Source organism: Erpetoichthys calabaricus, chromosome 13 (assembly GCF_900747795.2).
Source record: "Erpetoichthys calabaricus chromosome 13, fErpCal1.3, whole genome shotgun sequence".
Classification (NCBI taxonomy): domain Eukaryota; kingdom Metazoa; phylum Chordata; class Cladistia; order Polypteriformes; family Polypteridae; genus Erpetoichthys; species Erpetoichthys calabaricus.
This window is the reverse complement of record NC_041406.2, coordinates 7,538,360-7,554,527: the sequence shown is the minus strand read 5'-3', so window position 1 is coordinate 7,554,527 and position 16,168 is coordinate 7,538,360. Positions and strand designations below refer to the sequence as shown.

At 39.3% G+C, this 16,168-nt stretch overlaps 1 protein-coding gene across 4 annotated transcripts in view; it reads right to left on the bottom strand.

Moving 5' to 3' along the window:
• The window catches only part of trak1a (trafficking protein, kinesin binding 1a), a 294,945-nt gene that overhangs the window by 174,407 nt on the left and 104,370 nt on the right, over positions 1 to 16,168 (bottom strand). For all 4 annotated transcript variants that reach the window (XM_051935640.1, XM_051935637.1, XM_051935638.1 and 1 more), the window contains exon 3: positions 354 to 548. In XM_051935640.1, coding sequence (XP_051791600.1) covers positions 354 to 548 — 195 coding nt within the window. The remainder of the gene's footprint in view (positions 1 to 353; positions 549 to 16,168) is intronic.

Below are 16,168 nucleotides of genomic sequence, written 5' to 3'. Positions count from 1 at the left end.
GAATAGTAACAAATAACAGCAAATTAAAATTAGAGAAGAATAATGATGAATATATAACACATACAAATATAATTAATAGAGAAGCGGAGTCATTATAAATAGAATTGTTTTTTTAAGTCTCTAAAGATGAGTCTCCGATGATAAGGTCAGATAGCCGGGAGGAAAGAAAACTAAATAAATAAAAAAAGAACAAACAAAATCCGCAGGCTGCCAAATTGTCTCTGAGACTCAAGAAGACTGACAATGAGTCTAAAAACCGGTGACACTATATGTATTACAGTACAGTACAAGATCAAATTAGGCAAACACACCATCAAGAGAAAAAAATATATTTCTGTAAAAGTATTACTTACGAAAATACTTCAAGGTCTCCTCTATCTGTTCTGTAGACAGATCGATATTGGCGTCTGGAGAAATAAGAGGAGTGTGGAGCCAGTCGTCGTGGTCATAACCATATATTGTGTCTGCTCTTAGCTTATAGTGTGGCAGCTGTTCTTCCAGTAGGCTGATAATTTCAACTTCTGGAAGATCAGTACTATTACAGACGTCTGAAAGAAAAACAGAAACAATATAAGATTTTTTTTTTTTATTAAAGTGGTCACAAAACCAAGGTCTGAGGCAGTCTCTCTTAAATGGAAGGTGACACTGCATTCTGGGATATTGATGATACACAACAGCTGAAAAATATAAATTCAGATGGCAGATCTGTGTCCAGTGAATTGCTGATAGATTATTTGGTTAAACTTGAGAGTAACCTGAAATCGAAATGAAAACCCTTGGGAGAAAGCAGCAGCGTATTGTTGTGGGAAGATCACTAACAATTAGCATAAAATAATCCAGTCAGAGTTAACTACTGTTGCGGTGTACAATTTTTGCTGTATATTTTCATTATATTTTGCTCAAGACAAAACAACAGATGAACATAAATACTTGCATGGACAGTTAACATCAAAGTCAATCTGTTTTCCTGAACTGTACCCATATCAGTACCATCTGTCTGAGCTGAGCAGGAATTCAGGAGACGCCTCAAGCTGTACTGAAGATTTAATCACCTGTGAAGGGAAGGGCACCAGAACTAAACTGGTTTACAGCTTGAGACAGGAGATTGTTAAAACATAAAAAACTATACTAACTATATTTCTTGGGAAAACTGATGAAAGAGTTTGAGCAAACTCATTCATCATGTTGACAGCCAGCCAATCAGGTGCATGTAGCAATCACATCTTGCAAAACCCCCAGTAGAATTTTATAATAAACCAGTAACGGCACACTGCTCGATAACGTGCAGTGAATACACTTGACTTGAACATTCCTAGTTTTCATCCTCTTTCTCTAAGTTTACCATTCGTTTGCTCAGAGACTGATGCACTTGCTGCTTCCTGAGCAGATCTTCTTTTCTCCACCCTAGCGGCCCGCTTCTTCTCTTCTTTCGTCGGCATCTTTTTGCGTTAAAACTGATTAAGTCTTTGTGTTGCAATTACTTAATATGTTTTCTTTAATTTTTCACTTAAGGTAGCACATAAGTCTTAAATTATTTTTGAGGCAGATTGAAGATATGAAGAGATATGAAGAGGTAGGAGAAGAGACCGCAAAGGTGTAGGGATGAGAACGGAGCCCTATGCGTGCGCCAAACGGCCACCCTGATGGCCGCTGCCAAGAGTTGATTCTACAATAAAATAAAAATAAAAGAGGAATAACCTTGGAGGTCAATCATCACCCCGAAAGCGGATAGTGGACGTCACATAGTATATGTGTACCAAATTTTGGGTTAATAAGTCAAACGGCTTGCGAGCTACAGGTGATTTAAAATCCTGGACAGACAAATGAACAGCCACGGTAAAGTATTATATATAAAGACAGCGTTTCTCAACCTTTAAGTATTTGCAACCCGAGTTTTCATAACAGTTTTAATCGTGACCCCCTAACGTTTTTTTGAAACTGTAATAAAACTTATACCTATATTTTTTGTTGCCGATACACTGCTACAAGTTTAAAATTTCCCTACAAATAGCGAAATTACGCCACACCTGGCAATATTCACGCCCCCCTTTTTTTTTACGCGCCCTACAGTTTGAGAACTGCTGTATAAAGATATGCCTTGTCTGAAGAGAGACGTCAAAAGAAAACAGAGCGACGTCAGAAGAGGGCACCAGCAACATGCGGCCATTTCCATCTGATCTAATGAAGCCGTCTGCAACATTCATCCTTGACATCATTACTTTTTCGTAAGCTTTTTCTAAAGACTGCATATATATCCAGACTTTACTATCACTCTTATTTTCTATTATTCTTTCTACTATTTGGTATTATTATTCATGTAATAAATACCATGCAGCTTTTAACTTTCTATTCTTTGTCTTCATGTCTAGAGTGATTGAAGTAATAAGGCTGATTTCTTTGAGCACCTGGTGCAGCCGTTGGTTTGCCATATGCTCCGTGCTGTGAGGTTTATTAAGGCTGAGGGTGTGAGCTCCACCCAATAGTAGGGAACAGGACGTAAAGTAAGGCATTCTTAGCTGATAAATGGCCTATAGTCAAGGATGCTGAGCCTTTGTATGTTTAAATACATTCCTGGAGAATAAAGGAATATTTACGTCTGAGATAGATTTAAAATATCGTATGTTGTTTGTGCCGACAATAAGTAAGTCTCTTGAACTGCCAGAAGAGTGACAGGCTATGTTATTCCTAAGGTACTTGTGTGGTTTAAAGTGCTAGAGGTTAACCAGCTGTGTGTTTGTCATTCATAGGGCACTGTTGAGTTTCTGCGTACATGTGTATATCTATGTATGTGTGCGATAATCTTAAGGTGAGACAGTAGACCAACCTGATGAGTACACTTACCTCAAGGTAAAAAGTAAGTAGTGGGGAATATCACAATAACATAACTACAAAAAGATGGAGAATTCACTTGATACTCCTAGGCCAATTGAAGCATATAATTTCTCTAGCAATAAGTTAAATCGCTAAACTAAAGAAAATGCTACATAAAAAAATAGGCAAAAGGAGACTTCAAAACTCAAGGTCACTGATAAGGTTAATCCACCTGAAGGATTTCAAGATTTTCAATGTATTTGTTCATTAAATCTTTACTACGTCTAGATAAATACAGTACAGATGAAGTTAAATAATGTGACAGTCTAGTCTAGCCTCAGAACTAAAAGTCAATAATTATATCACTAAAGCAATTAAAATAGCTACTCTGTGTGTGCGTGTGACATAGCGGTCCCTCCAAGCACTCTAATTGGTCAGCTTCACTTTGGTTGCTCAGTAAAATGCGATTAAGAGAAGAAATGCCAGGCAAGAAAGGTTGGGACACACAAGGATAATGAAGAAAGGTGTAGGAGGAATGCTGATAAATTTATTGCATTACTTGCCCACCTGTGCCCAATATTGTTAGATTTGAACTATCCCATTCACACAATTAAGTGCTGACACCTATCAATTGTTGTTTGAGTCAGACCCGTTGCGATTACACTTGAAATTTAGCTCACGTGCATTCCATTCTACTGAACACCACTGAGGTGTTTCCAAACCTTGTTTGGAGTCCAAATGTGGCTAATTGTTCTTTGTGGTTAATTGTTTGCATCTGATCAGTGCAGGCAGTGTGGTGTAGTGGTTAAGGCTTTGGACTTCAAACCCTGAGGCTGTCGGTTCAAATCCCACTACTACTAATTGGAAAAACAAAAGAAATGTACCCAATTGCATCATAAAATAGAATATCATGACTTACAAACTAGAATGTACGTTAAGATCTTACGATGCCGGTCTGCTTATGATTCCAAGGATTAATAAAATAACAGTGGGAGGTTGAGTTTTTAGTTACAGGGCCCCTAAACTGTGGAGTGGTCTGCCTGCTACTATAAGAGATGCCCCTTCGGTCTCAGCTTCCAAATCCCGGCTGAAGACTCACTACTTCAGTTTAGCACACCCTGACTAGAGATGCGGATTAACTGTGCAGACTACATCTCTGTTGCTTGTCATTAGCACTAAAACATATGTAATATGATAGTTATAATTTGTTACTAACCCTCACCTATTCTGTTTCTCTTCTCGGTACTCAAATGTGGCACTTGGTGCCACTGTCCACCTGCCAAGTTGTTCTGCCTGCCTAAGGTAAAGTCACCTCTGACAGAGGATATCAGGAATCATCAGGTAGTGGGGTCCGTTCATTGGATTGGCTGGCCCAGTGCTGACACAGCTGTGGAATGGCCAATAGGGGGAGGCAGCTTGATAGCTGAGGCCTCTGGGGCTCTAAACAAATCAGAATCCTATTATGTGATATCATCTACTGTTGAATTCTGCTCTGTACTTGTAATATTTCTATTGCACTATTATATTGTATTGAGGATTACTTGTGTTCGGTTCTGTGTATTGTATTGTATTTACCCCCTTTTTTTGACACCCACTGCATTCCCAACCCACCTGGTAAGGGGTCCCTCTTTGAACTGCCTTTCCTGAGGTTTCTTCCATTTCTTTTTCCCTGCAAGGGTTTATTTCTGGGAATTTTTCCTTGTCTTCTTAGAGAGTCAAGGCTGGGGGGCTATCAAAAGGTAGGGTCTGTTAAAGCCCATTTGCGGCACTCCTTGTGCAATTTGGGGCTATACAGAAATAAACTGTATTGTATAAATGTTGTAAGTCACCTTGGATAAAGGGGTGAGCCAAACAAATAAATGTAAATTAGGAACAGCACACACCTGTCTATAGAAGGCCTTAGAGTCGAGTGAAAACCAAGCCATGAGGTCAGAGGAATTCCCTGCTGAACTTAGAGACAGATCTGGGAAAACCTGCAAAAACTGTATGTGGCATTGAAGGTGCTCAAGAGTACAGTAGCCTGTACAATTCCTAAAAGGAATAAGTTTGAAACAAACACAGCTCTTCTTAAACCAGGCTGCTCGAGCAAACTGACCAATTGAACGAAAACAGCAGGTCATGTCAGTTGCAGAAATGCTCAAATGATTCTGCACTAATGGGGTGTGTATTGATAAGGGGAATGAGACCTTACGCAGCCATGTATGGTGTCTCTCTTGTTGGGGTGGTGCATTCTTTTCCCCCCCACTCATAAAAAACACCAAATGAGACAATATCTTTATTTGTCATACAATCTTCTTCAATAACTTTCCTTTCGTTTCCTGCATAGGCAGCAGGGAATGAATCATGAAAAATGTAGGTGTGAGAGTGCTGAGACATGTACTGTTCGCCGATTTATCAATCAAGATGGAGCTATTTTAGAAGAATATTGGTGGAGCCACCTGGAGAACAGCACTGAAGGTGACCCGTATTTGTTTCACCAGGTGGGTTACACCGATGGTAAAATCTGCTTTGATCAGCTCTGTACACCGTAATGTGTCATTTGCACTGGGGAAACGGATGACATCTGTAATTTATTTCCTTGGGCCTGTGGGAGTTTCTCTCCTATGGCCTTACATCAGCAAACAAAACTAAGACTGGCGTGTGCTTTAAGTAGGAATGTACCTTTTTTATTAATATCTTCATTGCTCTGTGGTGCTTTTGCAATTTTAGAAATCATAATGCTGAGGGATGATTACCGGTACTCCCAAAGGAAACTACAGGGTTACATCAGCAGACAGCAGGGCGGAGTAATGGCTCTGAGGCTAAGGATCTGCCCCAGTTTCCGGAAGGTTGCCAGTTTGAATCTCCTACTCTGATGGGCACTCGAGCAAGACCCTTAACCTGTAATTGCTCCAGGGGGCACTCGCTGTACAATGGATGACCCTAAAGGGTATGCGAAAACTAACAACTTCCTAATACAAGAAATTGTATAAGGCAAAATAAAGAACAAAAGAATATAAAGGCATAAATATACATAACAAAAATGATCATAATCTTAACTAAATTAACAAGGTACAGATAATATTGTTGGTAATATGTATTTATAAGTGTAATAACAAAGTGGAGGTATTTGCTAAGTGTAAAGTAATCAGAATTGCACATGCTTATCAGTTATAAAATCACAGTAGAGGACATCAGTCATTGGCATAGTATATTGCACCGTTGTCTGTTAAGATATCTGCTAGACCAACACAGTACCATTCGGCACATAGACGGCACAGTTCCAGCTCAGCCTTGGGTGACTTATAATACAACCTGCCTGATGGCTATGGGTAGAAGCAGCTTCACATGGCACTCCTTGGAACAACACAGTTGTCCCAGTCTGTTACTGAAGCTGCTTTTTGGTTTAGCAAAGAATAGTAAGCAACCTGCAGAGTGACCTCTGTTCTACCACTTCCTTCAGTGAGTCCAGCCTCACTTCCAAGACTGAAATGGCCTTTTTAATCAGTGTATTTAGTCTGTTGGCATCACCTGCACTAATGTAATCTCCCCAGTGGAAACTACAGACAGGTAGAACACATGTAGGAGTGGTCTGCATACACCACATGACCACCTCCTCCTCCTCAAGAAATAGAGGCTACTTTGACCCTTCCTGTATACAGCCTGTCTATTGGTACTCCACTCAAGCCTGCCGTTCAGATGCACACTGAGGTACTTTTATGCCTTCCTTACCTCCACCTCTTGACCCTCAACCAAGGGTAGAGTGGGCTTGAAGTGTACCATTATTCACTCTTATTGATGCGGAGTTGCAGGTGATTTAGTTTGCACCATTCAAAAATGTTTATGTTGCTCTTCTCTTTTTGCATTACAGTATTTGTAATACTTGCATAGAATGCTAAGTTCTGAATTGGAAGCAAACTTACTAAGAATAAAGTGAACTCAATGAATCCCACTTTTGTTCTTTATGTTTTAAAACTGTGAAAAAGAAAATGCAAGTAGTTGCTTAATATTTGTTGTTAATATACGGAGTCATGGAAGGAGTCAAAATACTAAACTACAAAACGCTCAAGTTCCTGTGATACTGAATGTGGAAACAATAGGAGCAGTTGGTTAAGGAAACGGATGGGGGAGTTCTGCTGGAATGCAGTTGCTGAATAGTGTTTTACTCTTCATTTTCTCAACACCATCTCTATATACATACAGTACTGTGCAAAAGTTTTAGGCAGGTGTGAAAAAATGCTGTAAACAAAGAATGCATTCAGAAATGGAAGTGTTAATCATTTATTTTCATCAATCAACAAAATGCAGTGAATGAACAAAAGAGAAATCTAAATCAAATCAATATTTGGTGTGACCACCCTTTGCCTTCAAAACAGCATCAATTCTTCTAAGTACACTTGCACACAGTTTTTGAAGGAACTTGGCTGGTAGGTTGTTCCAAACATCTTGGAGAACTAACCACAGATCTTCTGTAGATGTAGGCTTCCTCACATCTTTCTGTCTCTTCATGTAATCCTAGACACACTCGATGATGTTGAGATCAGGGCTCTGTGGGGGCCATACTATCACTTCCAGGACTTCTTGTTCTTCTTTACGCTGAAGATACTTCTTAATGACTTTGGCTGTATGTTTGGGGTCGTTGTCCTGCTGCAGAATAAATTTCGGGCCAATCATACGCCTCCCTGATGGTATTGCATGATGGATAAGTATCTGCCTGTATTTCTCAGCATTGAAAACACCATTAATCCTGACCAAATCTCCAACTCCATTTGCAGAAATGCAGCCCCAAACATTCAAGGAACCTCCAACCATGCTTCACTGTTGCCTGCAGACACTCATTATTATACCGCTCTCCTGCCCTTCGACGAACAAACTGCCTTCTGCTACAGCCAAATATTTCAAATTTTGACTCATCAGTCCAGAGCACCTGCTGCCATTTTTCTGCACCCCAGTTCTTATGTTTTCATGCATACTTGAGTCACTTGGCCTTTTTTCCACGTCGGAGGTATGGCTTTTTGGCTGCAACTCTTCCATGAAGACCACTTCTGGCCAGACTTCTCCGGACAGTAGATGGGTGTACCTGGGTCCCACTGGTTTCTGCCAGTTCTGAGCTAATGGCACTGCTGGACATCTTCTGATTTCGAAGGGTAATAAGCTTGATGTGTCTTTCATCTGCTGCACTAAGTTTCCTTGGCCGACCACTGTGTCTACAATCCTCAACGTTGCCCGTTTCTTTGTGCTTCTTCAAAAGAGCTTGAACGGCACATCTTGAAACCCCAGTCTGCTTTGAAATCTTTGTCTGGGAGAGACCTTGCTGATGCAGTAGAACTACCTTGTGTCTTGTTGCTGTGCTCAATCTTGCCATGACATAAAACTGCCTTCACAACCTACCTTGGTAGTAGAGTTTGGCTGTTCCTCACCCAGTTTGAAGCTGTTTCTGTTTCAGTTAATGACTGCGTTTCAACCTACGTGTGACATTGATGATCATTAGCACCTGTTTGGTAGAATTGGTTGATCAGACACCCGACTACAATCCTACAAAATCCCTGACTTTGTGCAAGTGGACCTATAAGAATTGATGCTGGTTTGAAGGCAAAAGGTAGGAACACCAAATATTGATTTGATTTAGATTTTTCTATTGTTCGCTCACTTTGCATTTTGTAAATTGATAACAATAAACAATCATTATTTAAATTTCTGAAAGCATTCTTTGTTTACAGCATTTTTTCACACCTGCCTAAAACTTTTGCACAGTACTGTGTGTGTGTGTATATATATATATATATATATATATATATATATATATATATATATATATAAAATCCAGTGTCTGTTCACTTTGCACGAGAGAAATTCTTAATGGATTTAGATCGGGTTTTTTTTCTAGAATTTGCTTGAACATTCCGGTTGATTTTGCGACTTCTCTCATTGCGCTAAGAATCATAGTTCGCTTGCAGGAGTGATATATTCGTGCTAATCCGAAACAGAGGCTGCGGGCCGAGGGGAGGGGGAAGCGGGACATCAGGAGTGGGGAGCTGGGCAGTCCTGTTTCACTACTACGTGGGTGGAGCCGCGGGGGACAGCTAGTATTAAATAAATAAACATAAAACAAAATAATTTTCTTTCTATTTTGATATTGTATATGCTTATATCCCAGCTTAAATAGATAGATAGATAATAACCCTGCTTATTTATATAGCACCTTTCCCATGACTGTCAAACATAACGAACAACACAACTTTATTTGTGCTCATTAGCTTTGGACATCAGGATACTCCACTCAAACTGCACTGTGTCATTTGGCCATCAGAAAGGATGGTGGGTCTGAAACTGGACTCTGTTGAGGACCTGTGAACATCATGAGTCGGAAAATATGCTGGAAATACAATTTAAGACTAGACTCACCAGGGTAACCATTTTTATGAATTAGCGCCACCAAGGAAATGTTACCAGTCATTAAAAGGAACAGCGACTCGACACATTAAGCGTTTCTTTACAACTGCACCCACTCTGGTTAAACACAGTCTCTGAATCGTGTCTGTGTCCGTTTCTTCCTGATCTCAATGTTATTTTAAAATTTTTTACTATGTAAAGGCTGTAAGCTTGATGTTATACAGCGCCTGACCCAACACAGATTGACACGGAGGCACGTGTACAATAAAATAAACTTTTTATTTTCTTCCCCTGTGGGCGCACGTCTTCCCCGAGGCCCACAGGTAATACACAGTTCCAGCACTAATCACACCAGTACAACAAACACTTTCCTCTCCTTGGCACCACCACTCCTCCCAAGCAACCTTGTCCTCCTCCACCCGACTCTGGCCACTGACTGGTGGTTGCTGGCTCCTGTTATAGTTCACCAGGAAGTGCTCCAGGTGCTTGATCACTGAGTTCCGGCTGCACTTCCGGGTGTGATGAATCTGCTGTCCTCATGGGCTCAGGAGTCCCAAACACAGCACCCCCTGGCGATGCCTGCGGGACCCAACAGGACTGCACCCAACTCCAATTCCCACAGAGCCCTGGGGGAAACCGAGGCACTGCTCCATATAGTGTGCAGGGGCAACCCGGCTGGGCATGGACGCCAGCCACCTGCCACAAGGCTTACATGACATATTAGTGGGCATGAGTCTAATTCTGCATTATCCAACTGTTTTCTGTATTTGTGTTTTTTGTGCAATACGTTATTAAACTCTACAAATGCTTGCAGAATAACATTGGGATAGGACCAAGAGATGTCACAAGACTCAAAACTTCTGTACCAAATCAATACCAAAATTCTGAAAACGTAACAGTACTAGGTTTTTTATTGTATTGATAGTACCAAGTGAAAATCTGTACTGAACTCATGCATAACATAGTAAATGAAATTACTCCAGAAGGCACAGTAGTATGTGAGTAAAAACTACATATGAAAATGGCTTGCAGTGGTGATGCTACAGCACTGCCTTAACATATGCTGAAAAGAAAAATCGGATTTGTCTCCCTTGGACTTTCTCATATACTCCGATACGGAGATGGATATTTGAGGAGTAAACAGCAAGACAATGATTATATTTTTTTACTTTGTGCATTAAAGAACCATAAAGAACAAATCAAATCAAATTAATAATATATTGAACATGTAAGAGCCATTTTCCTAGTTTATTAAGATTCATGAATATTTTACTAGATGACAATGCATAATCTAAGGCAGGTTCCTATAACCCCCGTAAGCAGAATTGTATTGGTATATTCTTGCCATTTCTAACAGCTTTAAGTAAACATTATTCTTCAGTTAGTGACAGCCTTGGTAAGGTTTGGAAGGCATAAGGTTTTAAACCGTGCCTGGGCACATGCCTACGTGCCAACAAGCCCACGGGCCTTTTGAGTGTGTGAAGTAAATATGTAAGAAAACAGCACTTAATTTATGTGCTATGCCGTACGTTTAAAGCGTAGAGAAGAAGAAGCAAAGAACTTTTAAGTACAAAAAAAACTAAAGTTTTTCAAGAAAAGCTAAGTTTAGAGAAGATTTTTTTTTTCTTTTTTTTGCCTTTTATTATACGTGTGTAACTATTTTCTCTTTTATTCTTCTGTGGATTATTTGCTTTTAACTTTCACTAAATATTTTAAAATGAACTTTAGGACTGTGAGAATTCTTTCGACACGTGTTTTACCCGTGCTTGACAATACCTTATATTTTGGCAGCTATAGAACAATTACTATAAAAGTAAAGCTGAATAAATTACTGTCCATTTCTACTATCCCATGCACTGCAGTGCTTCCTCCCTGCTGTCCTATAACAAGTTCACAAACTCCTACTGGTGGTTTATTTTTTAATTCAATATTCAAGTAGGGTACATCCAAAATATTATACTGATATTTCAAGTACCACTTCCGGTTAACAGTAATAGCCCAGAAGTTGTTAGAAATCTATGTTTTATACCTAATACTTGTATGCAAAATTTGGTTGACCGAAGTGAAAGCGTACTCAAGTTATCGTGTTTACACACACACACACACACACACACACACACACACACACACAGACACACACAGACATAATTCCAAAAACGGTATTTTCAGACTCAGGGAGATCTAAAACATTGAGATTCATCAAAATTCAAAATGGAATTTTTGGAGGATTCCAATACTTTCCCTATACTTGTATACAAGAAAGTCAGGGAGGTCTAAAACGTCGAAATTCATCAAAATCTCGACATTAAATCTTCAGCCGATTACAATACTTTCCCCATACTTTGTATACGAGAAAGAAAAAACAGCAGACGTCAAGTCTGAAAATGCCTTGTGTTTGAGTCTGTTTTTGCCATTGTGTCACATAGGTTATCAAGTGTCATGAAATTTCACTGGTATCTGTATCAAATACACAGATTCTGGTATTGTGGTGTCTCTATTCTGTTGTTAATTGTATTTATTTGTGTAGAGATGTAACACTAAGAAAGATCTCTTGCAACTGCATTGCCTGGAAAAAAAGTTCAATTCAATTCTACTGTATTCACAAAATGAAGAGGTGTACTGCACGTGCTGCTTCTTCTTCTCTAGCTATTCCCATTTTTATATGGGCTGAAATTCTGAAGCCTGACTACATTCTGTATGGCCTAATACAATCTGACTAAAAAGTATATGGATATAGATTATTCATTTATCACATTTCTGCCCAAGGTCTAACTCTAATTATAGGGACCAATATTTCTGTAAGTAAGGTAGCACATCTACTGTAAAGCTGACTGGAAGAGTACCTAACGCGAAAGCTGTATAATAAAATCAAATTGGGAAAAAAGTCTTAATTTGATTTTCAATGCATAACATTTATAACAGAGACTAAATGAGGTGAACTTTCATCTCAGCTGATCCTGAAGTAATGCTGAACTCATAAACGGCACTGACAGAGACATTTAAATGTCATGGTCATGGTTTATGATATTGTGGCACAGTGGCTGTCATACCTGACATTCAGCACTTTGTATTCTGGCTGGCGTGTTTCAGTGTAGCGTCTGCATCATCTTTATGCATTTACTTTGGTCTCCTCTGGGGATTCCACCTTCTTCCCTCACACCTAAATTACGGCTTTGATTGTTAATACAAAAAAACCCTGTGTGAGTGAGTGTGTACACATTGGCCTTCCAGGTCATATCTTCAACACATTCTTCAGGGGCACCTTAACCAGCTGTCTGGTATGGAAACTGTAATACAATACAACAGATAGTCTGCACTGCAGAGACCATCACAGGGACATGTTCACAAAGTGTTGTATCTGTAGCATTGTGGAGGATCCATTCCAACCCTGCTACAATCTCTTTTCCCTGCTTCTATCAGGTGGAAAGTATCAGAGTATGTGCACCAACACTGTCAGACTGAACAACAGCTTCTTCTCACAGTCAGTCAGGCTCCTGAACTCAATGTTGCCCCCTGTCCCAGCATGTGCACCCTTATCATGGGCCCTTTCCTAACTACTGTTCGGTCTTACATTCCCTTGCACACTTTGTCCATTGTACATCTTCTATGATCACTAATTGCAGTTCGTCATCATGATACGGATCTGTACATTTACATTTACTTACATTTATTTATTTGGCTGATGCCTTAATCCAAGGCGACTTATAACATTTATGATACAATTGGTTTAATTTCTTTTGGTTTTCCAATTGGAGCACAAGCAGGTCAAATGTCAGTAGAGGGATTTGAGCCCACAACCTCAGGGTTTGAAGTCCAAAGCTTTAACCACCACACCACACTGTTTGTTGTTCTTTGTTCTATATTACCTTATGTAAAAATCGGGAGTACGCTCCCCTCGACTTTACTGAGATTGAGAAAAAGTTCCATCAGAACCACTTCCAGTTACACAATATTTCTTAAATAACATATCTTTTTGTTTCTCATCATAACTAATTAATAATATCAATGCACAATCATTTCTCTCTATTTATAATGAAACTTTATATTAAAATGATATTTTTGCACTTAGGGAGGTCAAAAACGGTAGTGGAATTTTTTCATGATTACATAGGCATTACTTAGATTACGTGCAAAGTAAAAAGAGTTACAGTCACTTAAAAACAGAAAAAATGTTACCGTTATATCCATCCATCCATTATCCAACCCGCTATATCTGAACTACAAGGTCATGGGGTGGTCTGCTGGAGCCAATCCCAGCCAACAAAGGGCGCAAGGCAGGAAACAAACCCCGGGCAGGGCGCCAGCCCACCGCATAGCGTTATATAATATTTAGTGCAATTCATTGCTATGGGTAAAACTGCATTTAGTTACATTTAATTATGATAATGATAAAGGAAATTAAAAAAAAAAATCATAAAATTAAATGCGTTACCAGGAACATGACGGGGATGTAGCAGCTTATTGTTCCCATTACATCTTTATATTTACATGTTCAATGTTTATACGTTATTGTTAAACTGATAATGTATAAATGAAAATAAAATGAATAATAATTATTGAAAGAACATGCGTTACATTGAATACAGTTTTTAATATCGTGTGCACATTTATATTTCCATGATACAAAAAATTCAGATGGTTGTTTAAATAAAATACTACTTCCGGTTGAGTAAGTTATCTCAAATTTCATATCTGTTTCCTTAATATCATCATAAATGTCTATACAAAATTTGAATCATCTACCTGTAATTATAACCAGTTTCCTTGAAAATTCGCAAAAGTATTAAGCTAAAGCCCCACTTCCGGTTGCTGGAAGTGGTACAAAAGTTGATAGGATTTCTTATTTTTGATATAAAGCAGGTGTACAAAATCTCATTGACTGAAGGCAAAGCGTTCGAGTTATTGTGTCATTTCAAAAATAGTATTTTCGGACTCAGGAAGTTCTAAAACGACAAGATTCATCAAAATCCATCCATCCATCCATTTTCCAACCCGCTGAATCCGAACACAGGGTCACGGGGGTCTGCTGGAGCCAATCCCAGCCAACAGAGGGCACAAGGCAGGAACCAATCCTGGGCAGGGTGCCAACCCACCGCAGTCATCAAAATCTCGTGGTCGAATTTTTTCATGATTCCTATACTTTCTCTATACTATGTATATGAGAAAGTAAAAATATCCAACCCCTGTATTGTTGTATTTGTTGTGTAAATATTGCACTGGGGGTGGCACGGTGGCGCAGTTCACTTCCCGGGTCCTTCCTGCGTGGAGTCTGCATGTTCTCCCCTTGTCTGCGTGGGTTTCCTTCCACAGTCCAAAGACATGCAGGTTAGGTGCATTGGCGATCCTAAACTGTCCCTAGTATGTGGTGGGTGGGTGTGTGTGGGTTGGCACCCTGCCCAGGACTGGTTCCTGCCTTGCGCCCTGTGTTGGCTGGGATTGGCTCCAGCAGACCCCCGTGACCCTGTAGTTAGGATATAGCGGGAGGGAAACTGGATGGATGGATAGTGCAGTGTGGCCCTAGGAAACATCATTTTCTATGACTGTATAATGTGCCAAGGTATGTGTGTGCAGAGGGCATGATGATAAAGCCCACCTCATTTGCCATGCAGAAGAAGTTCTTGCTGAGCCAGGCTGTGCTCCCATTTGTTCCAAGCTTGTGCTGAACAATGCAAGTTTAGAAAATGGATAGATGGGCAAAAAAGAGCATAAGCCTGAAATGTCAAGTTGGACTGATTATAACTACAAAATGTAACAATATTAAATAGGCGAGGAATTGCAGTGTTTTTTTTCTTCTTCTCTAAGTGCTATAATTGCAAGTGAAACTTTATATGTACTGTAACTAAGTACTTAATAATATAACTCTAGGGGCCCTTTCTAAAATCTGAGCCATTGCTAAAATAACAACCTGCAAAGTAGAGAAAGGCTTTACAATTGTCTCACTCACTTACCGTACACTTTTTAGAATATCACTAAGGATTTCAATGTACTCTATGCACGTGACAGTAAACTAGTACATAAATTTAGCATTTTAATCACCAAAATAATTCATAAAAAACTCAACAACAATAGTTCTTTGAAGACCTACCCAGGAACACATTGAAATATTTTTATTTAACAGACACAAATCCAAAGTGGCATACAAATCCCTCATTCATAGTACATACTTTTGATATTTCCATACTGTGAGCACCGGAAAGTGAAGCAACTCGGGTCACAGGAAAAATCAGCACTTAAGAATAAAACTATGATCTCCAGCTTTATAGTCCAACACCACCGTGCCACACTGCTTGAATTATGCGTAGAATAAAAAGACAAATCCAGTGTATATTATATGTCATATTAAACACGACTTGCATATACTGAATTGGTTATTTAAAATCCTACAATGCTGCCATCTTGTACACAAAAACTTCCAAGTCTTTAGTCCTATTCTAAAAAGGGAGAAGACTCACCTGTTAACAGCCTCACCAATGTCCAGTTTTAAACCACGGAATCCCATTTTTACATGCAGTGCTTTGCCGTTTATTAAAAGGACAAAGTTCTCCATAAGAAAAACCAGGTGGTTTAGTGGACTTTGTGTAAATGTGCCAGCTTTACAGCAATTAATGTTTAACAGGACATGGCATCTCCCAAGAGAACGTGTGGTAAATTCTTGAGTCGTACACTTAAATATTATCATTCATATTTCACCCTCCTTCATTAGATAATACCTTCCATCTGGCATTTAGGAAATTTACGTTTCAGATTTAAAATACTTATCATCCATTCATTCATTTCTGATTTCACTTGACCTATGCGAGGGTTGTTGGACTCGGGAGTCAGACAACACAAGGCAAGACCCCTCCAGGATGGGGCATAGTCCATCGGCAAAACAAAAAACAAAAAATGAAAAAATAAACACATATTGTTTTGATCAGCAGTTTTTATTAATTTTTGGTGGGTCTCCCTTAATGATAAGTAATAAATCTTTTCTTCCAGCACTACC